The sequence below is a fragment of the Triturus cristatus genome, chromosome 1_1, assembly GCF_964204655.1.
Source record: "Triturus cristatus chromosome 1_1, aTriCri1.1, whole genome shotgun sequence".
Lineage (NCBI taxonomy): Eukaryota > Metazoa > Chordata > Amphibia > Caudata > Salamandridae > Triturus > Triturus cristatus.
The window spans coordinates 425786815-425813251 of NC_140579.1; the positions used below are offsets into that span (position 1 = coordinate 425786815).

The window sequence follows — 26437 nt, forward strand, 5'->3', positions numbered from 1 at the left end:
GGAAAACAGCTTTCCTTGTAGCTATCACTTCCCTTAGAAGGGTTGGTGAAATACAAGCGTTCACCATACAGGAACCCTACATACAAATGCATCACAGCAAGGTCATACTTCGCACAAATCCGAAGTTTCTGCCCAAAGTCATTTCCCCCTTCCACCTCAATCAATCAGTGGAATTACCTGTCTTCTTCTCGCAACCCCAATCTGTTGCAGAAAGGGCCTTACACACACTTGATGTAAAAAGGGCGTTACTATACTACATACAAAGAACGCAACCCTTCAGGAAGACTAAACAATTGTTCGTTTCCTTCTCTCCACCACACAAAGGCAACCCCATTTCAAAATCAGGGATAGCTAGGTGGATTGTAAAATGCATACAAATTTGCTATCAAAAGGCAAAGAGAACATTATCTGTTCCCCGTAAAGCCCACTCTACAAGAAAGTTAGGGGCTTCTATGGCTTTTCTAGGGAATATACCCTTAGATGACATCTGCAAGGCAGCCACATGGTCTACACCGCACACCTTCACAAAACACTACTGTGTAGATGTGCATTCCAAGCAGCAAGCTAGGGTGGGCCAGGCTGTACTAAAGACACTTTTTCAAACAGCTGCAACGGATACCGGTGGTCGCCGCTAAGGTTGGGTACTGCTATATAATCTATGCTAAGTGTACAATCTGCAGCTCATATGCCTCGAACGGAATATGCTACTTACCAGTATGCATCTGTTCTTGGCATGTAGAGCTGCAGAGTTGTACACGCCCACCCGCCTCCCCGGCTACCTGTATCCGTTCCAGTACATCTTATTTAGATACAACACATGGGTTTCTCACTGTTATTACTACGCTCCATCATTTCCCTGTTGGCGAAAAACAATCTGAGGATGGAGCCGAAGCCCATGCGCAGTACGGACCGAAGGAGGAGTCACCAAACTCGTGACTTCCAAAGACTGTCCAAGAAGAAAAACAAACTGCAAACATCCGGGCCCAACACCAGATGGCGACCTATGCTAAGTGTACAACTCTGCAGCTCTACATGCCAAGAACAGATGCATACTGGTAAGTAGCATATTCCTTCCTACTATATGAATGTGTCAATATGTGTAGTGTTTTCAGGTATGAGTACAGAGAGTACCAGTTATTGAGCTTGTACTTGTGCTAGTAATAATATTATTTTGTAATAGATCATACAAACACTTAGGTGTTGTAATGGACGTCCGACTATCAATCAGAGAGCACCTAAACAAAAAAGAGCTCTCGTCAATAAACTAGTTTGCATTCAAACTACTGCAAAAAAAAAGATCAGTAGCACAATACAACACTATTTTTTACAGATCATAAGGGCAAAATGTCACTCATGTAGAGCTGTGAATTGTTAAAGGGTAGCGATGCCACATCATTAAAGCAGGTCCAATCGACCCTGTTTAAACGCTACTTCCGGCATACATATCCCAATCTGGTGAGACTGGAGTTAGGCCTGTTCCATCAAAGCCTGGTCTGGGGTAGCACCCTTATTAAACTCTGTTGGAAGCTTAGAGAAGCCCCACAAGCTTCACTGGCCGGCTTGTGTTGGTTGGAAATGAGGAAGCAGCCCGATCACAAAAATTCATGGCCAACGGTCCTACAGCAGGCCTTAAGCAACATAAGCCCCTGGAATACAAAGCTGGACTTCATTGCCTTCAAAAAGATCACTAACCAGGCTGCACGTCTTTAATCTCAGAATATTGATACGGTAGAGTGTACCCAGAAACGGCTTACCTGGGCAGTTATGCACTCCTATACCTCCTGGAGCCTACAACCATATCGGAGGTCTCATATTGCAGCGACCACTCAACACTCATTGTTATTATTATTATTCCGACTATGCATTGTTGTATCAAAGGACTTGGTTCCCTCTTGGAAGCAGTCCTGGCCAGATCGTCAATGTCTCCTATGCGGACACAGCCAAAAAAGCTTACTTACTCCTTTTCTTTTGCATCTGTCAAGCCGTCTTACCCCTCAGATGGAAATTGTTAAGTCCAACTTTGAGCACTATTCAGATGAAGTTGTGCCGCCCTGCAGGGATGGCTCTCATGAACGGTTACAGCATTCAGCATTCATGCAAGGCCAGCAGGTTTCTGCTTCAAGTAGCAAGGCTTGTTACACAGAAAACACCGGCCTCTGCAACTTACAACTGTTGATTGTCTCATTACGAGCAAGCCGATATGAACACTATAAAGTCAAATTTAATGTAATTGATTTTGATGTGATTCGCGGCTGCTCACATTGCGGTGTTTTCTTTTTGACGTGTTAAAGAAGTCACTGTCATTCACCGTACGTTAAATTTTACTAACATTTGTATACATTGCAATTATTTTTGTACTAATTGCCAATAAACTTACTTACACCAATAAATAAAAAAGAAATACACGATGTTGAGTCGCGATTAAAGGAATTTGTCAATATGGTTTTAGATGATCAAAAGTGTGAAAAAGGGAATTAGGAGAAAACAGTAAAGTACAATAATTAAACTGACAGAAATGCCAGAAGGCGCCTGTTGATGTTGCAAACCTTGTTTTCTGCCCTGTGCAGTGCTTTGGGGTCCGTGCTGTGAGCAAGGTGGAGCAGAAGACATGGCAGCAAGCAAACGATTCCTGCAGACTCCTGGGAGGGGAACTGGCCACCATCAGCAACTACCTGGAGCAAGGTAAGAGATTAGCAGTGATATAATTTAGTACTGCGCTGGTTATACTCAAACAACTACGTGGAGCTGTGAATTGTGCAAGAATTGTAGCACAACGACTAAGTGCTGCATGGGCAGGGAGGGTGGAAGGAGACAGAGAATGCAACAAATCAGAGAAGGGAAGTGGAGAGGAACTGCAGAAATGCTGAAGATTCTAAGTACTTGAACCAAAAAAATGCTATCGCGGGGGGAGGGATTTGAGCATGAATTTAGCAGGATATGCTGGGACCGCGTGCAACACTATTGCTGGGCAGAGCAGCAATGTGAGCATAGCAAACAAATGAGGTACAGATGCATCCCGACCATCAGGTAATGAAGCAGGGCAGCACTGCTACATCTCAAGGTCAACTTTGCATTCTAAGTGAAGCGAGTTGCTAGAATAGGAGTCCTCGAGGGAGTAAAGTATTTATGTACCCAACTGTGAGACTGGAAAATATTGACTTGTTTGACATTTTGGCTCTCGTTGCTTGTTCTTACTTAATCATTCTCTTTCTTTTCTCTTTTGCTCGGTTTTATTTTCACTCAGTCTTCCTCTTTGCTATCTCTGCCTTTTATTCCTTATTTTCTATTCAGTCTCCTTGCTCTTTGCTACCTTCTTTTAGTCGGATTCCGCATTGGCTGGAACAAAAATAATGAAATAAAAAATGATATTATATTTTTCCTGCATCATTTTTCTATTATTGTCAAGAAAAACCTCTATTCTTCAGCCAGCTGTTACCTCCCTAGGAATGGACCATTCCATTGGGCACTGGAGGGCTAGGGCTGTTGAGAGAAGAGTATAGGAGGTACTTCAGACTCTTTGTCAAGGTAGCCCAATCCTGCCAAGAAGTCAGGAATTCTAGTAAACATCAGCAGGTTGTGCACAAAATAGGGCAACCGCACATGCCGTCAACTTAGTATACACTCCACATCTCTGCGATGCCTGAATAAAGGGAGGCGCACGGCGTCCACGAGTTCAGAGGCAGTGCATGGTGCGTTGCAGCATGTCAAAGAACACACACCACTAATTCCTCATAAACAGTTCATCAAACAGGGTTCAACAGGTTGAAGGGTGATAAAAGTACCTTAAGTGAGTGGCACAAACAGCAAGCCTGGTTGGACCGTGCTCTTGTTAAATGCAACCTCAGTGGCTCTAGGGCCAAGTAGAGAAGGCTGGTGAAGACTGAAAATGGTGACCCTAAGTTTATTCATGGGTCAGAACCAGCTCCTCTTCATTCAGTGACATCCATCCAACTGCCACCTCCCAGCTGCCGCAGCTGTCCTGTCACCAACCTTACATTCCGTGGGAGGAGCCAAAACTGACTGATCAATGAGGTTGGTGAGGGAATGGGTCAACACAAAGCCACCATAACACTATTGCCAATAGCATAAACATATGGTTAAATAATCACAGAATTATAACCATTGTTTATCTTTCTTTACCCCTTTTCCACTTCACATTTTCATTTGTTTTCTCGCTCATATCCTCTTGCCCACTAGCTGAAGTTTCTCTTTCTTCTTGTTTCATTAGGAACTCTTAGGTCTCATCAGTGAACTCGGCATAACCTGCAATGCTTGGCTGTGCAGCCTTGCACATGATACCATTTAAGATGTGACCGCATCGACCAGGGGAATGAGAACACATCTTTAACATTGGCCATCATATTTCATTTACTGAGACTATGTAAAGGGTGATGATGCCCTGGAACAGATCGTCCTAATCTGACAGTCAGTGGGAAATAAACATATTTAGGATGGGGGGAAAAGATGTGTTTTTATCAGTTTCCGGAATGAAAGACTAGCCTGGGTGGTACACAAAGGGAAGTGAATGCAAGGGTTTTACCGCCAATACAGCAAAGGCCCAACCACCCAATTAGACTCTGCAGAAGTGGTAAGCATAACTTACATAAGCATAATTACTGCAAAGTTACGCGATGAGTGTAATTTAGCATTTGGCACTATTTTCTTAGCACAAAATGCACTCTTGCGACCAAAATTGGCCTGAGGATGCATTTTGCACTATGAAAATAGCACTAAATGCAACAGAACACGAACCGGAGCAGACAGTAGCCGTTCACTAAGTTTGTTGTTCCTATGTTCTTGTTGTAACATTTTTGTACCAAATTACTCATAATTATGCAAATTGGCATAATCATGTAATTTTTCTGTCATTTGTATCAAGAGTAATGTAAATTTTCGAAATTACTCTGATTACTCCAGCGTAATTATTATTTCACCGAGGCCTACTCTGCAGATTTTAGCGACACCAAGCAGGTTAGTGGACTCCGAGCAGAGGAATCTGGAAGGAATGTAATGCCTGGAAAGCTGTTGAATTTAACTTCTGGCAGAAAGATGCGGGGTGCTATAACCTAAGCAAAGAGTTTTGTGTAAATGGGCATCTCTTCCAAATATTTAGTCAGTGAAGAGACTTAAAGTGAACGGAGATCCAAGAACAGCTTCTGAATACAACGACTAGGTTAGCTGCAAAGTTCTGAAGGCCAAGGTACATGGACTTTTTCGTAGTCTAGTTGTGATAAAACCAGTGACCATGATCATGTTATTTCATTATATGCAACATAACTTCACTCATCATATAACTGCTTCAAGAGCATGTGATTGTATTGGTTCATGTGAATGTCTGGATTAAAAGGAGCAGAGTGTAGAGTTTCTTCCATTCCAACCCATTCTCTACTTCCATTCTTTTTTGTGTTTTGTACCAGCCTTTATCACTGCCATCCTTCCCAACATAACCTTTGACCTTTGGATCGGCCTGCATGATTCCAACAGGGAGTTTCAGTGGTCGAATCAAGAACCTCTGAACTATGTAAACTGGGCACCAGGCGAGCCTTCGGGATACAGTACATCCAGCGCAAATCCGGTGAGTCCCGCCCTCCCCATCCCACACACCTCGGGCTGGGTCCTAATGGGTCCTAGAAGTCTGCATACGGACCTTTAGCTCATTGAGACACCACATGGACACAGAGGTGTAGTACTGCAGTTCAGCCTATGACCTTTTATAGAGATATATTTTAGTTCTTAACTTTGTTTTCAAGATCCGATACCACTGCTAGTATGCATAAACCCAAAGAATAATGGGATACTCCATTCTTGGCATAAGAGGTGTGCGATGAGGTCAAACATAAGCTAGAAGAACCATGCTGAATAACTCTTCCTTTGAGAAACACGTGGCAAAGAAAGAAAAAGAGCAAACAAAGTATTGATTCAGCTTTTAGTCGAAGAAACTGATTGGTGCATTGGAAAGAGTACCCAAATAAAAATTAATATAAGCTACGGAATTCTAAAATACTCAAACACATTTTCTTGGCAAAAGAAATTATCCTCAAGATAATTTGCAAAAAACACAAAAATAAATCCTCCTAAATAATGGCAGCAATTGATTTACAACAACTTGTGTAAATACTTTTTTTTAAGTTGTATGTGCATACTAACTATGCCATTATACAAGTCAAAGGGGAGGCGGATACTGTTTCAAAGTGCATCTTTCAGGCATTGGTCCAATTGGCAGAGGAACGAGGTGCCAAGATCGTTGCTTACGCCGATGACACCCAGCTTTTGTTCACTTGGGGCAAATCGGAATTTTCCACCGCAAGGGTGCAGGAGTGTCTGACAGCCGTTTTTCAATGGCTCTCTGCCGCTCAACTGAAATGCAACGAGGATAAGACTGAAATTCTCCTTTATGGTAAATACCCTCCTCGTTTTAGGGAATCTCTTTGGCCACCTGATTATCCCTTGCCATCTTGTACAGGCCTCCCAGTCAAAAATTTGGGGGTCTGGTTTGACGAGCAGCTGTCCTTTTCAACTCAGCTCAAAAAACTGGCGGGGAGTTGCTTTGGGATACTAAAGTCTCTCAAGAAATTCCTGCCACTATTGCCAAGACCAGCGAAGGAAACAGCGGTCCGGGCACTGATCCTATCTCGGGTAGATTATGCTAATGGGCTGTATCTAGGCCTTTCTGACTATATTCTTAAACTGCAGGTGGTCCAGAATGCGGCAGCTCGGCTGGTGCTGAACATTCCTACAAGGAAGAGTATTGAGCATCATCTGCGCATGTTGCATTGGCTCCCGGTTAGGAAGCGTGTGGAGTTTAAGGCCTTGGTCATAGCGCATCGCGCTTTGTATGATGGAGGTCCTCCCTATCTTAGAAAGCGCTTTGCTTTCTACTTGCCTACTAGGCATCTGAGATGGTCGTCTCAGCTGCTTGCGCTAATTCCCCGTGTGCGTCTTCAAAGAATGGGGGGCAGATCACTGGCCGTTAGGGCAGCTACGGCTTGGAATTCGCTGCCTCTTTCTCTGCGCATTATCCAAGAGCTGGGTCAGTTTAAGAAACTGCTCAAAACTTTCTTGTTCTAAGTTCTTTTTCTATTTGGACCTTGCAGGCTCGCGCCGGGACACTCCTAGGAGTAGCTGTGCGCATTATAAAAATCCAATAACATAACAGATGGTCTTTGCCAGACAAAGCTTGATGGGGCAGAGACCTGGTGTAAACATTGTTTCTGCAACATTGTGAAAACTGATGCTAATATTTTACTTTGTGAAGCACTCACAAAATCAACTATTCAAGGGTGAAGGTCCTTATCAATAGGTGTTCTACCTGCATTATTTTATGTCTGAAATTGCATGCTATAGCTTAGCTTTTGACATATTCTTTGACTGCTTGGCTTCTGTTTCAGGTATTTACTGTTTTTGTTATTTCATTGGTGCACTTGCTCCCATTAATGATGCCATTTAAGGCCCTATGTTACTTCACTTCAGGGCAATGGTCAGGAATAGAGTAGCACTGAAGAAGAGAAGGCTGAGCAAACAGATTTTGTGGGCACTTTTCTAACCAGACTGGACATTTTTTACAGACTAACTGTGCAGTGATTTGGCATGGCTCACCCCCACACTTCACCGGCCGCTGGGAGGACAGGAACTGTATGGAAGAGAAGCACGGCTACATCTGTCAGATCAACAAAGGTAAGTAATGACCCCAAAGGTCTTGTCTGAACTGTACAAGTTCTCTATTGCTAGCCCACAGTGTCCCAATTTGTTTATGCTAGTCCTTTGAACATTGCTTTCTTCTTACACACCTCTTAAGAGTCGAGGCCTCTATGACTGATGCTTTTCTTTACATACTATTTACGTCTCTAAACCAGGATAGTGACAAAAATAATTATTATCTATATTGCTGCACAATTTTGCACAACTGCAGATCTGTAGTAAGCTGGCAATACTGACTTCCTTCGCAGAGTAGCCTTGGACAGTTTTTCAGCATGTGTGGCCTCAAAAGTTTGACTCTAGTGGTAATACCAAGAGTTAGTATTAATACTGCTTTACTGACATTACCTCCTGATTTCTGTTGGACCTATGAATGGAGACTTATGAGCAATCACTCTCTGTTGACTCTCACGAATATCATCATACAGTAAAATTTACCAGCACTTCTGCTCACTGCATGAATGTGCACACTGTACAAGGAGTAATAGTGGTGATCAACACTGACGTTAACCCATGCTGTTAATAAGGCAGATAAGTTCAATCTTAATCCACCTGTATGTAAACTTTTTCTTGACCTTCCAAGTCTTATTCTTTTTTGATTTATCATTCTACTACCCTGCCGTGAACCACAGCGTCTGTAGGAACATTTGCACATCATAAAATAGTTGTTTCATTCAAGTGATATTGCTTCCTGTTGATTGATTTGTGGTGTAGAGTCCTCCTCTGCTGTCTGTTACTTAAATTGCACCTGTTGTCATTTTCAATTCCTCTTCTTTCATCTAGTCTTTTTTATTCCTTAGTTCCATTTCTGAATACCCCTTCAGATGCCTTACCACCCCCACTCACCTCAGTGCTCACCTGGCGCAACAGCACCTACCAGATCCTTCAGAAGCCTATGACCTGGCAGGATGCCATGCTTCTCTGTGAGACACGCAACATGACGCTGAGCGACATTCCTGACCCCTACCAGCAAGCCTACCTCACCCTCGCCATCAGCAGCCTCAGGACACCTGTTTGGATCGGCCTTGCAAATGAAGAGGTATTACATGGAAGATTTTATTTGACAAAGGTAAAATTTTTAGCAAAGTGTGGACTGAGGTAACAAAGAGACCCAAGCGCAAGTCTAGGCTCCTCCTACTGACTGCATCATGTACACCTGGGTAAGTCCCTTTATCTCCGTGTGCCACCTTTCCTCAATCTGCCCACTGAGACCTGGACATATACATTTATAAGTATAGCTTTGCAGTGAATGTTCTGTGGAGATGTCAGGCGGCAAACAGTTATGATTGGTTGTCTGATAGAATCATGTTTTGCAGCGTGAATCTTTTCTGGGGTCACGTGTTGTGCATTATTCCGGCAATCCAGTGGTTGGGTTCAGAATTGTTGTTTTTGTTGGTGGGCGTCGAAATACCATCATTTGGTGTCCTCTTGTGACGTAGACGTGCTTCCTTTAGAAGCTCCCACCTTTGGTCACCATCTTCAGATTCTTTTTTTCCCCCGTCGGGTCTGGATCGATACGGAAGGAGCTCCTGATATTTGAAGAGAAGAATCGACGAAAAGACAGGGAAAACTTCTAGAAAACAGCGATACAAGGATTCGACATGCCGGACTTCAAATCGAGGGGCCGGATATGCCGAAAGGTGAAAAGAAAATCCTTCGAAGATAAATGGAGAATGCGCATACAGGGGTCCCCCCTGTGCACGGTAATGGTCAAGAAACCGTTCAAGTTCTGCAAGAATTGTCATCACAAGTACGCACAAAAGGACCAGCATCCGGCCTGCAAACTTTGCTTGCCGCTGGATCACGGAAGTTACGATTGCAATGCATGCTCTGCTTTCACCCCAAAGACTTTGAGGGTAAGCGAGAGATAGAGGAGAGCCAACTACAACATGCACGGGAAAGGCACAGCACCATCGCTACGACACCTGGGCCTCTGCAGCGAAGAAGAGGAAAATACCGCCGAAGGTCCAGAAGTCGATAAGGACAGGGACGTCCCAGTCGTAGATGTCGAAAAGAAGACTTTGAAGGAGGTAAGAGAACCGTAGACCTCAAAAAAGTTAGACGAGTCACGAAAAACAGACTCAAGGGCCTGAAAGGGAGCCTCGGTGTCAAAACACTCGACATCCGTAGTTGCGTCCAGAGACAAACACTCCATCGGATCCTTAGACAAGGACTCCGTGACGGCGAAGACCCTTGAAAGATCAAAGATGTACAAAGACGTTCAAGAAAAAGACGCTTTGGCGTCGATACGAGAGAGGTCAAAACAGCCTACGACTGCCATGTCTGCATTGACAAGCATGAAAAGGAAGGCAGAAGGTCTTGACGCCAAAACTCACTCGTCCGCGATAGAGAAGAAAAAAAGAGGAAATCGCAAATATTTTGCAATGGAAAAAATTGTTCGCTGAAAGCTTGAAGCAATTCACGATACTGCCGAAAACGTTGACGGAAGTTGGAAAGAGCGTCTAGGAGTTACAGCCTCCAACGACACCCAAACTGCTCGACGAGCAAGAAGAAGAGGAACAAACTTATTTGGGCTCGGCAACCTCGCAAGTTCAAGACCTACAATGGCAAGATTTCGGCGCCGACTCACCAGAAGAGGCGGTGGATACATATCCTTAGATGCCTTCACCACCAGATGACATTTGTATGTACAACCAAGTCCTCAAAAAGGCAGCAGATACCTATGGAGTACAACTGGAGGAAGGAAAACCCCAATCATGTTTTCTACTAGAGACTTTGATGCCTACTCAATCAAGGAGCCACTTCCTCCCTATGCTGCCAAGTGTATTAGATGAAGAAAAAGAAGCATTTAAAGAGCCTGCCACGTGTAAGGCAGTCACCGTTGTCTGCCCTCTACTCGCACCAAAGGGAGTAGGCATCGTCCTCCAGCCCCATGGTTTAACGACAGCCTTAAAATAGAAAAATCAAAATGCAAAGTACTAGAACGCAAATGGCGTAAAAAGTACGACCCTAATGCCAAAAGAAGCTATCATGAAGCCAGAAATCATTATCATGCTGCCTGTACAAAAGCTAGAGCTGCTTTTGTCTCTAAAACAATTATCGAAGCAACTAACATGCCTAAAACTCTGTTTTCCAAAGTTAAGGAATTGGCGGGCGCACATACCACAGCTGTTGCACCCCCACTAAGCACAAAACAATGCCAGGCGTTAGCTTGTTTCTTTACTGAGAAAATCGATAAAATTATCTCAGACATCAAGACAAACAATTCTGATTCTGATCCTCCCCCTCTTTCTGACCCACTTTTGCCTCAACCCACTGTTCTGGGTGAAAATTTACTGGAAGCCTGGCCGACTCTTTCACTAGAGAAATTGAAAGGAATCCTAAAAACTGTTAAATCCGGCTCCCCTAGGGACCCCATCCCTATTAAAATTATTAAAAAGTTGGATGACCAGTCTTTGGAAATTATTGCCAATCTCTTAAACTTATCCCTCGATCTCGCCACTGTCCCAGCTTTATGGAAGCATGCCATGGTGACGCCCCTCTTGAAAAAGCCTACTGCTAACCCAGAAATAATGGCCAATTATAGACCTATATCTCTGCTCCCTGCTTTTTCTAAATGTCTTGAGAGACACGTACACTCTACTTTAGCCATTTTTGCAGAAGAAAATTCCCTACTCCATCCTTCGCAATCTGGCTTCAGGGCTGGTTTCTCGACTGAAACCGCCCTGTTAGGTGTCACTGAACACATCAGAAAACTTCTTGATCAAGGCCAGACGGTCGCACTTGTGTTATTGGACCTAAGTGCGGCGTTCGACACCATCTCCCATGAAACGCTTATTAAAGAGCTGGATACAAATGGTGTAAGAGGAAAGGCTCTGGATTGGATCAAATTCTTCCTGGCAAATAGAACCTTTCAGATCGCATCTGCACAAGCCGTGTCAGATTCCCTACCTGCATCACATGGAGTGCCTCAGGGGTCCATCCTGAGCCCTCTGTTTTTTAATATCTATCTTAAACCTCTGGCAGAATTGGTTGAAAAGTTAGGTCTAACGCTTATGAATTATGCCGATGATACCCAAATCATTTTTTCCCTATCTGAATCTTGTCCCCACTCCCCGTCGTTACTCAAGGAAGGACTATTAAAAATATTGAACTGGATGACAACAAACCAGTTAAAATTGAACGGCGACAAGACGGAAATACTGATTTTGGGCAAGGATCAAGTTCTCTGGAATCCTGCACATTGGCCGGACCAGATGGGCACTTTTCCCACCCCGGTATCCCATGCTCGTAATCTGGGCTTTATATTGGACAATGCCTTATCCATGGACAAACAGGCCAGCAAAGTAACCGGCCTTTGTCTCACCATAGCTAAATGGTTGAGGAAGATCCTGTGGATGTTGCCAGTGTCAACGCAAAAGACCGTAGTCAATGCCCTTATCACATCAAGGCTTGACTACGGCAACATCCTCTACCTAGGCGCAAATAAATCTGTGATCGGACGACTACAGGTAGCGCAAAACGCTGCGGTCAGACTCCTCTGTAACATTCCGAAGAACTCTGGAGTCTCGAACCATCGTCGGAATCTTCATTGGCTCAGGATAGAGAGCAGAATCCGTTTCAAGGCCCTGAACTACATGTTCAGAATAAAAGCAGGAATAGCACCAAAATATCTTCAATCTCTTGCCTGCCTCTATGTGCCCAAGAGAAACCTCCGGTCACAGACAGCAGCCTGTTTCTGCATACCAAGGTTTAAACGTGCAAGAACAGGTGGCAGATCTTTTTCCTATCTGGGACCCTCCCTGTGGAACACGCTTCCCCCCGGTATCCGGAAGGAAGAAAACTACTGTAGGTTCAGAAAGCTTGTAAAGACCTGGCTGTATGAACAATAACCACTTAACAGTCATCCCTTCCTCTGTCCTCAAGCTAGCTGTGTCTAGGCGCCGGGAAACCCTTCTTGGGTAGCTGTTGCGCCTTATAAGTTGATATAATAATAATAATAACACCAAGAAGAGAGAAAAAATACAAACATTCCACAAAAGACCCTATTTACATCATGGGGTCAGTGGCAGCGGACTCCATTATAACATCCACTGCTAGGAAAAGGGCTAATGTACCAACCACCATGGGTCCACCACCAGACAAAGAAAGCAATAGGATGGACCTTATGGGGAGAAAGGTCGAAAGAAGTGTGGCAAATCAATGGCGCATAGCAAATTCAAATGCATTGCTCAACAGGCATGCTTACCAACATTGGGAGGAGGTAGGGGAGCTACTAAAGCACCTACCGGACAATTTAAAAAAAGAGCAAGCCACTTAGTGGAAAGGGAAAGAACATAGCAATCACATGCATAAAATCGGTCCTAGATTCTGCAGAAATATCAAGCAGACAATTGATGATCGGCATCACTGAAAGAAGGCACGCATGGCTGCGAATCTCCGGTTTCAAGCCATAAGTGCTAAACAATAAACTGAACTCACAGTTCAACGGAGAGCAATTGTTTGGAAGCGTCGTGCACGACAAGCTGAACCAATTAAAAAAGGACGAAACCGCAAGATCCATGGGCTCCCTACAATTCAGAGGCATGCGTAGAGGCACCCCCTCAAGGAGAGCAACTGGCAGAGGTAACTATCACCCTACAACCTTGCATCAAACATATCACCAAACTTACCAAGGAGCAAACCAGAGACAACAACAAGGGCAGCAACAAAATTGGCAATACCAGCAAGGAAGACAATCCTTTCGAGGACGCCCTCGGGGAAGAGGCCTTCCATAAAGAGGGGGAGCTCCAAATACAACAAAGTGACTGCATTCCAAAGTGTGCACACCCTCCAAGAACATCACGGAATGTGCACATAGTGTGATCCCAATAAGACAATCATTAGAGAAACAACATCCTATAAACAAACAGTTCCTACAGCATACTACACCTGTAGGAGGCAGATTAAAGTAATTTCTCCACAAATAGAGAGAGATCACTTCAGACAAATGGATCTTAAACATAATACAGTACGGTTACTGAATAGAGCTAAGTAAACGACCTCCAAACCAAAGACCAAAAACAAAAAGATACATTCAAAAAGAGCATTATCTCAGCTATTCCAAGAGGTACAAGAACTACAAGCCAAGGATGCAATAGAACAGGTACCATACAAGGAAAGGAACAAAGGCATTTACTCCACGTATTTCCTAATTCCTCAACAAATTCATAAAAACTCAAAGGTTCAAAATGACAACTCTGCAAGAGGTGATACCTCAATTGCAAAAAGGAGACTACATGGCAACCATAGACTTAAAAGATGCCTACTTGCACATTCCCATAAACAAAAAACACAATAGGGTATTAAGATTTGTGGTCAACAAAAATCAACACCAATTCAAAGTGCTAGCATTCGGACTAAAATCAGCACCATGAGTGTTCACAAAGTGTCTAGCTGCAGTAGCCGCTCATCTAAGAAGGCAAGGAATCCATGTATACCCATACCTAGACGACTGGTTAGTAAGAGCAAGCTCGTACAGTCTCTGCACCCAACATATACAGCAAGTGATAGACACTAGTTCAACTCGGATTTCCATACACTGGGACAAATCTTCCCCAGAGCCAGAATAAGAAAAAGTGTTCTTAGGAGCAGATATAAATACAATATTGGGGAAGATGTTCCCAAGCAAGAAGAGAATATTAGCCATGCTAAACACATCTATACCAGAGGGTGCAAGCTCTGACAGTCAGGAAAGTGGGCAGCTGCTAGGAATGATGACTTCATGCATTTATTTGATTCCCAACATTCGCTTACACATGAGACTGTTCCAATAATGGCTTCAAGCGCAATGGTCACAAGCAACAGGGAGTTGGGAAGATCTAGTGGTTGTCACGCAGACAGTTCATCAGGAAATAGCATGGTGGAACAAAACAAACATAGCACAAGGCAAACCTTTCACGCAACCAACTCCAACAGCGACCAGAACGACAGGTGCTCACCAGATAGGATGGGGAGCTCACATGAACAACCTCAAAGTAAGGGGATTGTGGACACAGCAGGATGCTGTAAAGCACATCAATATCCTAGAGTTAAAAACAGTGTTCTTAGCCTCAAAGGCCTTTCAGAAAGAGCTCTACGGAAAGACAGTGTTAATTCAAACAGACAACACAACGACCATGTTTTACATAAACAAGCAAAGAGGAACACAGTCTTTAGCACTCTAGACTTTAGCTCAGCAACTTTGGATGTGGGCAATCCAAAGGAAAATAAACATAATAGCAATACACCTGCCAAGACAATGTAGAAGTAGACAGACTGAGCAGATAAACGTCATCATCCCACGAATGGGAATTGAATCAAACAGAATTCCACAAAATGTTTAACAAATGGGGAGCTCCGCAAATCGGCCTCTTTGCAACACCCCAAAATGCAAAATGCCAACATTTCGCATCCAGGCAACCAGTCCGTGGGGAATGTGCTATGGATAGACTGGTCAGGTGCATGACAAGGATTCTCATCACACCACAGTGGGCCAGACAGACTTGGTTTTCAGAGTGAACGGAGATATCTCAAGGAACAATGTACAAATTGCCAAAAAGGCAAGACCTACTAACAATGCAAAAAGGAAAGGTACTTCACCCAGAACCCGAGAGCCTAAGCCTTACAGCATGGCTCCTGAGGACATAGAATTTGCACTCCTAAAACCACCGGAAAGACCAATGACAGTTCTAAGAGAAGCAAGAAAGCCAACCACAAGAAAATGTTACACAGCAAAATGGAAAAGACACTCTCAATGGTGCCTCAAAGAATGTCTTTCAAAAAATATCACAAGGGAAAAAACTGTCCCGAAGTACTTAACACAATTACTGCATAGTAAACTAGCCTACACATCACTAAGGGTTCACTTAACAGCAGTTGTAGCATATACAGGAGGGCAAACTGGGAAGAGTTTCTTCACTTATCAGGTGGTAAAAAGGTTCCTAGAAGGAGCAAAAATAATCGCATTAAAAAAGACGCTGCCTGCACCAACATGGAACCTAAATATAGTACTCGTTCAGCCGATGAAAGCACCATTCGAGCCACTACACAAGGCAACGCCATACATGCTCACACTAAAGACGGCCTTTTTAGTAGCAATAACATCACTACGTACAGTTAATGAATTGCAAGCACTAACACTACAGGAACCCTACTTCTAAATGCATTAATGACAGGATTGTCATGAGAACAGATCCACATTTTATGCCAAAAGTGGTATCAAAATTCCACATAAACCAAACTATACAAATACCAAGTTTGATCCAAAAACCAAAGACCCAAGCAGAGAAAGCATTGCACACTCTTGAAGTTAGAAGAGCACTCATGTATTACATAGAAAGAACTAAAGAATACAGGAAAACAAAGCAATTCTTTGTATCTTTTGCTAACAGTTTTCTGGGAAGACCAGTAACCAAGAACACAATTGCAAGATGGATTGCACAAGCCATACAGTTATGCCACAAACAAGCTATACAGACATTACAAGGACCCCCGCAGGCTCACTCCAAAAGGAAGAAAGGAGCAAAAGTCGCATTTCTGTCCAATACTCCAATTCAAGACATTTGCCTAGCGGCAACATGGTCTTCAGTGCACACATTCACGAAACATTACTGTGTGGATATTTAGATGAACAAGGAAGCACAAGGAGTACAAAAGTTCTTACAACATCTATTCACAAACCAGCGCTCATCTTCCACCCAGCCACCACAAGACTAGCAAACCGCTACAAAGTCTATGCACAGCATGTGAATCCAGAAAAGATTCTCGCTGCAAAACGTATTGTTTCTTACCTGTCGGTGTAGTTTTGCAGCTTGAAGAATTTTCTGGATTCACTAGCGAACCCACCCTCCTCCACCAGGAAGGATCAGAGAAGAGGAAGCACGACGACGTCACAAGAGGACACCAAATGGTGGTATGTCGATGCCCACCAACAAACAGAAAGGAAAAAAACAGGACAAATACAACAATTCTGGACCCAACCACTAGATGGCGGAATGATGCACAGCATGTGAATCCAGAAAATTCTTTTAAAAGCAAAACTTCACCGACAATAAGAAACTATACGTTTTCATTTCATTTCATTTTATTAGTCTTTATTTCGACCAAATTGATCATAAAAGACACGGATATTGGCAACATCACATAGATAAAATCCATTATTCTTTAGGAACTTTTACAGAAATATAATACATATATTAAAAAACATATTAAGAACAGCGAGTATCCACTAAAAAGACTGACCAATATGAATCCCTGTTAAAAATGTTTAAAAAGGACGAGCCAAAGGGAACTTTTCTTAAAATAGAGAATACCAGCAAGCCCCTATGCAAATATACAAATATAAAACATTTATAAATATATATATATAGGCCATATTTAGCGATGCCAAATAAAAGAAACTAAGCAGAAGACAGAACACTAGAGTTTACTGTCGCAGTCTGCTTGTTTTTTTTTTCTTCAAACTGTTGCCTTATTCTCCAAGCCCATCCCAGAAATTTCGCTATGGCTATTACAATTGCCTCTTGAGTACTGGACTTTAATATTCTTAGCGCAACCTGTAGCTGTAAAATCTTTGTTTCGGCATGACAGCCATAAAAGAAGAACATATATGGGCGTGGCCAGCCGGTCAACATGGCGGACGCGAGCAACTGAGGCTCCGACCGTTACCTCCTAGCAATCCTGCAGATAATCCTGTGAGGGGGCAGATCGTGGCTGCTGGACACGGGCCTGGTGTGGGGAAGCGGCGAGGAGTCTGCACAGCCCAGCGGGCGGCGATTGCGAGGCGCCACGACCCAGGAGGAGAGGGCGCGCGCGGCGAGGCCGTCCGCTGGAGCCTGAGGTAGCACCGGGTGGCGGTTCGGGGAAGGTGCTGCACGAGAGGTCTTTTCCCCCCGCGGAAGGCTGCGGGCTGACGTCGCCTGAGGACGCGAACTGGCGGGAGCCCCTGCCGGGTGCTGCGGTGTTGCGGGAGGCCCAGACACGGCGGCGTATGGTGTGCCGGACACTGCAAGGGAGCGCCAGGAGACACACAGCGGAGTGGTAGGGGGCCCCCCATGAGACGGGGAGCTGGGCGTAGAGTCTGAGGAAGCGTGGCCCCTGCCGTGACGCTGGCTGGCGGAACTGCCGCGCTTGGATTGACTAGCGCCCCAGTGGACGCAGTGCCGGAATGGTGATACGACGCAAAGCTGAGATGGCACAGAACGAGTGAGCCTGGGCACACAGCGGTCTGCTGGCGGGCACCGGTCGGGTGTACCTGGCAAGGCCGGAACGGGACTGGATCGGACATCTGCCGGTCGACGCATCAGGGGGACAAGAAAAGTGGTGCGCTGCCCTGAGGGGAAAGGGGCGAAAAGTTCTATGCGCCCCTTACGGGCTGGGGAACCTCACTGGTGTGCTTCCCCTATGGAGCCTGTTGCTCGTGCGGGCTGTGGGGTATCTCCGGTCCTCCTCCTGCTGTTTGCGGCCAAGCGGTTGGGCCCAGGGAACTGAGCAGAGCTCCGGTGGTCGCGCAGAGCAGAGTGCCGGCGGGATTGGAGGGCCCACGCCCGGTTGTGCATACGACGCCTGGGGACGAGCTGTGGATGCCGACTGCTCAGCAGTACGTGATGGGCCGGCTTCGAGACAAATCACAGCCCGGACAGCTACGTGCCGGGAGCCTGGACTCCACAGGGGCGACCGGGGGGAGACACGTAGCTGTAAACGGCGGCCCTCTCAACTAAAATGGACACCATGCTCGCGGCGGTGGAGAGACTTGGCACTACCCTGGACCAAACAAGGGAGTCCCTCAAAATAAGGATTGATAAGGTCACATCAGACTTCACCCTCCTTCACGCTGACCATCGCAAATTGCCCGAGAGGGTAGTGGCGCATGGCCAAATGCTTCAGGAGCTCCAACCTGTTGTCCAGAGCCATAGCGCAGCACTGCAGGATGTGCTGGACTGGGTCCATGCGCTCGAAGATCGGATAGACGATGCGGAAGGACGCTCCCGACGCAATAATATATGCGCAGTGGGTCTTCCGGAAGGAGTGGAGTGTAGACACCCAGAGCAATACGTGGAAAACTGGTTGCGGGATCTTCTGCCTCAGGGGGTGTTATCTCAACACTTCGTTGTGGAAAGGGCACACAGGGTGCCGGCGCAGAGGCCCAGGCCGGGGGCCCGGCCCCGCCCGTTTCTGTTCAAGCTCCTCAACTACCGGGACAGGGATGCGGTTCTGAGTGAAACTAGAAAGTCTGGCGACCTGAACGTGGGCAGTAGCCGAGTCATGCTATTTCCGGACTACACCGCAGCTGTACAGCGGCGCAGAAGCAACTACATGGCGGTGAAGCGACAGCTTCGGGAGCTGGCGCTACCTAACTCCCTGCTGTTCCCGGCCCGTCTAAGAGTGGTAGTAAAAGAGGGGACCCGCTTCTTCGACTCACCGGCGGACGTGTGGGACTGGCTGGAGGAGTCGGGGCAGTGGACGGGAGCGAGGCCCGCGGGTTCGGATGTCGACAGCCGCCCAGGGAGAAGATCCAGAAGACGTGGGCATCGGGGGGCACGAAAACTGGCGCGGCCGGGACCGGTGGCGCCTAGCCCGGAGGGAATAAGGATGGAGCGGCAGGAGGCACTTGAGGCGGTGGCGACACTTGGAACATCACAAACCAGTGGTCGAATATAGATTTGTATGCACAGTGCTCCGGGAACGAGTGGAGCGTCGTCCCCGTCCACAGTGGTCTCGGAAGACTTGATTTTGCCAGTGGTAACCCCACAGACTGCTGACCTGATTGTGTGATAGGATGCTATAATGTTAAAGTTTGGGCAGAGACTGCGCATGTTAGACAAGGCCACGTACCTGCCATGGCACTGCGTTGGGTGGTTCTGGGGCCCTGGGACCTACTGGGGGGTGTAGGACTAGCGCTGGGGGCGGCTGGCCTCGAGGGGACGGGTTGCGCATGTCACACGTCACTAGATGTCACACCTGCGGGCTCCTTTCGCCGCGACTTGCACTGGGCCCACGCGGCAGTTTAATTCTTGGCACGATACTGCTCCTCCTTCTTCCAGTGGAGACAAGGGAGGGGAACTAGCACCAACAAGTCGCTACTATCGCACGAACCCCATCAGGCACTACACTGAAATAGCACAATATTACTTAGCATTCCTGAGGTTTGGACGGATACCCCGTTGGGAATACGCCCTATTTGTTAAATTGTTCATAATAGTTACACTGTTTACATGCCAGCGCATTAACATGCTCCCTCCGGACTGTGGCCCGCCCCCCTCCCCTGGTGCGGACACTTCGCCCCCAGCCCGGCTTGCTCGGCTAGCTTCGCGATGACGCACACTTACATTGTGACCTGGAACATACGGGGCATGCACACGCCGTCCAAGCGTTACTCCATCTTTTCCTATCTGCAGCGAGACTCTGTTGGGATTGCCCTCCTACAGGAGACGCATATGACCCAGACGGAACTGGGCAAGCTTTCTAGGCGCTGGAGAGGGCAAACATACGGCACCGTTTATGCGGGGCACGCTGATCTGGGTGCGAGCAGGCGTCCCTTTCGATTGCGAAGAGGTGGTGGTGGACCGGGAAGGCAGGTACACGTTAGTGCGGGGGAAGCTGAATGGTCAAGAGATGTTGCTGGGCTCGTTATATGCGCCTAATGAGGACCAGGCTTCCTTTTTAGTGCGACTGACGCAGCTTCTACACCCTTACGCTGGGCTCCCCTGGATGCTGGGAGGAGACTTTAATATGGTGTTGGATGTCCAGTTGGACAGATCCTTCCCTCCCTTCCGTGCCACGGTAGCTTAGTCCAGCGCTCGGGCACTGGGGGACTGGCTCACGCACTGGTCACTGCAGGACTTGTGGCGCATACTCCACCCGAGGGATAGGATATATTCTTACTATTCAGCAGTACACGACCTGCACGTACGGTTGGACAGGATAGTGGGCTCCCAGTCATTGCTCCCGCTTATCGAGCAGTCGGAATACCTGGGGCGGACGCACTCCGACCATAACCCCTTGTGGTTTCGGATTAGCTGGGTGGCGGATCGACCGCCAGTGCCCATCTGGCGACTTCAGCCGAACGCGCTGGAGGACTCGGAGTTTCGCTCCTCCCTTGGTACGGCTATTCTAGCATACTTTGACGCAAACGAGGGGACGGCAAGCAGTGCCTTGGTGGAATGGGGCGCCCATAAGGTAGCCATTCGGGGGCACTGCCTGGGGGCCAAGTGGAACATACGTAAGACACTTTCAGACTCTCTGGCGTGCCTAGAGGATGAACTCTTGCAGTATGAGAGGGAGGGAGAAGGAGGGGGTAGGCATTTGCGTAGCCTGGAGGATCTCCGTGGAAAACACGCGGAGCTCATGGAGCGGCTCCGATGTCACAACTATGCGGCGCACACGGCCAGAACGCATGCTAGAGCAGATAGGGCGGGCCGACTGCTGGCCTGGTTAATCCGGCAGGAGGATCGCCAGGACCCGATAGGAGCAATCCGAAGGGAGGATGGAGTGATGGTATACACACAGCGCGAAATACATCGGGCCTTCATAGACCATTACAAGCAAATGTTGACACGGCTAAGGGGACAGGTCCCCGGCACCTTCTTGGGGAGTTCATGGCTTCCATTCACTTGCCTGTGGCCTCAAGGGAACACAACAAAGCGCTCACTGGGCCCCTCTCCCTGGAGGAAATTGGGGAGGCGATACAATCAATGGCATCGGGAAAAACACCGGGGCCGGACGGATTGCCTGCGGAGTACTATAAGGCATACCGTGAGTCCCTGGCGCCGCTGCTGCGAGCGATCTACAACAAAGCGCTAGAGGAAGGGTCGCTCCCCCCCCCTCCATGCGGGAGGTGTTCCTGGTTTCCCTGCCTAAACCGGATCGTGACCGCACGGCCTTGGGCTCATACAGACCCCTGGCGATGCTCAACGTGGATTACAAAATCCTAGCAAAAACACTGGCGGACCGATTGGCGCCAGTGGTCCCCCATTTGGTGCATGCAGACCAAAACGGGTTTGTCCCTGCGAGGTCCACGTTGTTAAACCTTAGGAGATACTTCAGGGTGGCCACTGAGGCCGTGCACAGATGGCCCAGAGCGGGGTGCCTTCTCCTAGATTTGGAGAAGGCGTTTGATTGCCTGGAATGGGGCTACCTGTCTGCGGTGTTGTTACAATATGGGTTGGATGGGGAATTCCTCAGGATGGTCGACCTACTCTACAGGAACCCCACGGTCCGTGTTCGGCTGGGCCCCTATGTCTCGGAGGCGGTACCGGTGGGCCGGGGCACCCGGCAGGGATACCCTTTGTCCCCGTTGCTGTTCGCCCTGGCGATGGAGCCCCTGGCGGCGGTTGTGCGGACGACCCTGGGAGATGGTATACCGCTGGGGGACGCTGTTCATCAGGTGTCGCTCTATGCAGACGACCTGTTAGTGTACGTTAAGGATGTGGGATGCATGCCGGAGCAGCTGGCCCAGTTGTTGCAGTCCTTCGCCACTATCTCGGGACTCCGTGTGAACGCAGGTAAATCTTGTCTGTACGCATTTAGTGCAGGGACTGAGGACCCGGGTTATCATCTGAATGGCACGCCGGTTCAATGGAGGGAAGGCACCTTTCGATACCTGGGGATACAAATATACCGCTGCCCGACTGACTTATTTGATGGGAACATGGGAAGAGCGGTCACGGCGCTTAGGTCGCAGGTGAACTTTTGGGGCACACTCCCACTGACGACCACGGGCAGGGTGGCACTCGCCAAAATGGTCATGCTTTCCCGCCTCCTGTACTACTTTGTTAATTTACCGACGTATGTCCCCCCCACCTTTTTTGGTAGGCTCAATAAGATGCTGCGGGATTTTGTTTGGGGCACTGCCAGACACAGGTTGGCGCTCGTAAAACTATTCCTGCCAACGGACAGGGGTGGTCTGGCGGCTCCTTGTTTCGAACACTACTACCTGGCCGCTCAGCTACAGTGGGTTGCCCGCTGGTTGGCTGATAGAGGCAGGGACGATTCAGCCATGGCAGTAGCACCTTACTCGCTGGAACGTGTGACCGGACTCTTTCACCCCTAGCTACAGTTACGAGACCGATGCCGCTCCTTCTGGCTGTGGCACATAAGTGCTTTCGGAGGGCTTTGTACCTCACTCGCGCTGTTGTTCCATACGCGCCGGCAATACCTCTGGAGGGTTCCCCCGGAGGTGGAGGGGTGCTTGCGGCCCCTGCACTGACGGGCTGGTGGGAAGCAGATGTGCACACGCTGGGGGACTTATCCCGAGACGGTGAGCTTATACCGTATGAGACCTTAGTGTCGGAGGACGGGCTCCCACCCGGTGGGTTCCTTACGCACCGCTCACTGATGGCGAGATTGACCGCCAAATGGGGGAACATGACCACGGAGCCTAGTCAGCACCTAACCATGCAATACCTGCACGTCATGGGGAGGGGCGGACAGCTGGTCCGCTGGTTCGCGGCTTCGTTACTCGAGCACACGGCGGTCAGTTTGGGCCCGCTTCGCGGCAAATGTGAGCTGGACCTGGGGAGGCCGCTAGCAGACAAGGAGTGGGAGAGGGTCCTTAAAGGCCCAGTGCGTATCCCCAGAAACATGCGGTTCCGCCAAATCCAGCTGTTCATAGTACACAGGGCCTACCTCACACCTGAGTTGATTAACAGGTACTTTCACCGCAATGACGCGCTCTGCCCTAGGTGCAGTGAACTAGGGGCGGGGTTTTTGCACATGCTGTGGAGCTGCCCTGGGTTGGGCACCTATTGGAGAGTGGTCAGTGGGTTGTTGCAGGGGAGTGTGGGTCGTAACATCCCATCAGACTGGCCCGAACACATTTTACACCAATTTAAAAGATCGCCCAAAGACAAGGTAACGTCCCGATTTCTGGACCTGGGGCTCGTAGTAGCAAAACGCCTCATCACTAGGAGATGGAAGGCACATGACCCACCACACACGCGAGCATGGAGCTCCTCATTTCAGGCATGGGCTAGGGCAGAGGGGACCGCCATCCGCAGGGAGGAAACTCTGGGGCTGCGGAAGGAACCTTTGGCGGACCGCTGGGAGCAGTTACTTGCTGAGCTCCGGCGCTTGGACGGGGAGGGTCACACTGGCAACACGGGGGTGGTTGGAAGTGCCTGCGCGAGTGACGGTGTAGTACAGGCTGCCTCGCTGACGGGATAGCATAGCCCCTACTGCCTCTGGCCTAAAGACGGGGCATCTGCGAACACATGGGGGTGGTTGCAATCGTGGGGCTTGGGGGGTGAGGAGGAGGGGGCCAGGGGTAGAAAGGGGGGGGGAGCAATCTATGTGTACAACTGTTCATGCTGCCACTGTTATGAGTTCTTCTTTTGAATTGTAGGTAACTCATCTGTTTCTAACGCCTAAGTTGCGTGGGCGACATAAGTGTTCGAGGCATATGAGCTGCAGAGTGTACACTGTGCATAGATCGCCATCTGGTGTTGGGCCCGGATGTTTGCAGTTTGTTTTTGTTCTTTGGAAAGTCTTTGGAAGTCACGAGTTCGGTGACTCCTCCTTCGGTCCGTACTGCGCATGGGCTTCGGCTCCATCCTCAGATTGTTTTTTCCGCCATCGGGCTCGGATGTGATACTTCGTGCTCCGGCTTCGAACTTCTACGGTTCCAGCCTCGACGGAAAATCATCGTTCATCGAGTTTCTTCATCTCTCGAAGAGGCACTTTTCTCCATTCCACACATCGGCACCGGCCTTCGGGCCCTCCTCGACTAAGGTCCCGGCCGATGGAAAGGACTCCGTTCAAAAAGTGCCCAAAATGTGGGTCTAAATTTCCCCACACCGACCTCCATCAGGTGTGTAACCTTTGCCTCTCTCCAGAACACAAGGCTAGAGACTGCCCCGCCTGTAAGTCTTTTCGATCAAAAAAGACCATCCGGGATCGAAGAGCTCGACGCACCATGGCGCACTCATCGACCGCGGCTCCACCGGACATCTTCGGAGACGACACCGGAGCTTCGGGGCAACACCACACCGAGCAGGAGGAAGACATCGTCAGCGCTTCCGAGGCCGACGACTCCGACCTGGAGGACATCACACCGGCGCAGAGGGTCGTGAGTACTCTACCCCCTCCCACCCCCGTGCCCAAATCCAAAGAGACTCAGGTTACACCTTCGCCTTCGGGCCTGGGGAAAACCAAACACGCAGCTTCTATCACCCCACCTTCGGGCCCGGTGTCGAAGCCTCACAAGTCTCACGGCAGCTCGGGCTCGAGCCAGCCGACTCCTGGTGCCGATAAACACCGTTCGGCACCGAAGAAAATGACGCCCAGCTCGACTCCGAAGCCACCGGTGCCGAAGCCTGGACTTTCGGTGCCGACGAAACACAAGCACAAATCCCTCGGCACCGACGCTCCGGCGTCGAAGCCTACCTCGACGCCGAAAAAACCGGAGGTTCCAAAAAACCATGGCGCAGAGAAACCACCCAAATCCTCGGCTCCAAAAACATCGGCGCCAGCGGACTATTCGGCGCCACCGGACCTTTTTACACCCGATCCTTATCAAAAAACCTTATCAAAGGATCCAAAGACTGGGCTATTGACTTTAACTGTCAAGAAAAGACGTCTTGACACACCAGCTGCTCCTCCACCACCCAAGCGGAAGGACTCTGCCACATCTCCTCTCAGAGTGCCCTCCCCACCACCTCCTACACCTCCTCCTCCACCTCCTCTCCCTCCCAGGTCTCCGCCACCCTTGCCTCATCATTCCCCTACCCCGTCCCCAGATCCAGATTACGGGGATCCAGATTATGATCCGGCGGACGCCCCAATGGACCCCACACCACCGGGGACCCCAGACCCATGGGAAGATTACCAAAACCCTGACATACCAGATGTGCCTCAAGATGACCTCTACCCATCCAGGCCATCTCCCCCAGAGGACTCACTAGGGTTTCACCACTTAGTGCAGAGAGCAGCACACTACCATGGGGTGGAACTACATAGCGAACCAGTGGAAGACGACTTGTTACTGGATACATTTGATATTCAGGATAAGTCCACAGCCATCTTGCCCATGCTTAAGGGTGTCACTAAACATGCTGCAGAGGTGTTCAAAGACCCTGTCAGGGCCAGGGTCTTAAACCCCAGAATAGAAAAAAAGTACAAAGCAGCACCCACAGACCCTACATACATTAAGGGCCCTGCTCCCTTAGATTCCTTAGTTGTGTCCACGGCTAGAAAGCGGTCTAACTCCCAGTCCTCGGGTGAGGCCCCACCGCCAGATAAGGAATCAAAACTCCTCGATGCGTCTGGTAAACGCACTGCCTCCCAAGCCGCGAACATCTGGCGCATTGCAAATACACAAGCACTGCTCGCGCGTTATGACAGAGCACACTACGATGAGCTTGAGGCTCTTATGCAGCACCTCCCTGAGAAACACAAACGTAAAGCTCACGACCTAATACAGGAGGGAAAGCTTATTACTAACACCTCCATTAAATGTGCCCTCGATGCAGCGGACACTGCTTCTAGAGCCATAAATACTAGTGTCCTGCTTCGCCGTCATGCCTGGCTCCGAATTTCAGGGTTCAAGCCAGAAGTCCAGGCATCCATTCTAAATCACCCCTTTGACCAACAACACCTATTTGGGCCAAAGGTGGACGAAGCATTAGAAAAAATGAAAAAGGACACGGACACAGCAAAGTCTATGGGGGCATTACAATCCCAGACCCCTAAACGCTCCTTTCGGCGTTCGTCCTTTCGTAGTACAGGGAGAGGCTACTCCACCGATAGCGCCTCTACCTCCTACAAG

At 48.3% G+C, this 26437-nt stretch overlaps 1 protein-coding gene across 1 annotated transcript in view; it reads left to right on the plus strand.

The window, feature by feature from the left end:
- The window catches only part of LOC146870357 (C-type mannose receptor 2-like), a 937589-nt gene that overhangs the window by 880944 nt on the left and 30208 nt on the right, over nucleotides 1-26437 (plus strand). Inside the window, 4 exon segments of the mRNA XM_085640508.1 lie at nucleotides 2568-2682; nucleotides 5418-5575; nucleotides 7566-7674; nucleotides 8496-8734. Coding sequence (XP_085496634.1) covers nucleotides 2568-2682; nucleotides 5418-5575; nucleotides 7566-7674; nucleotides 8496-8734 — 621 coding nt within the window.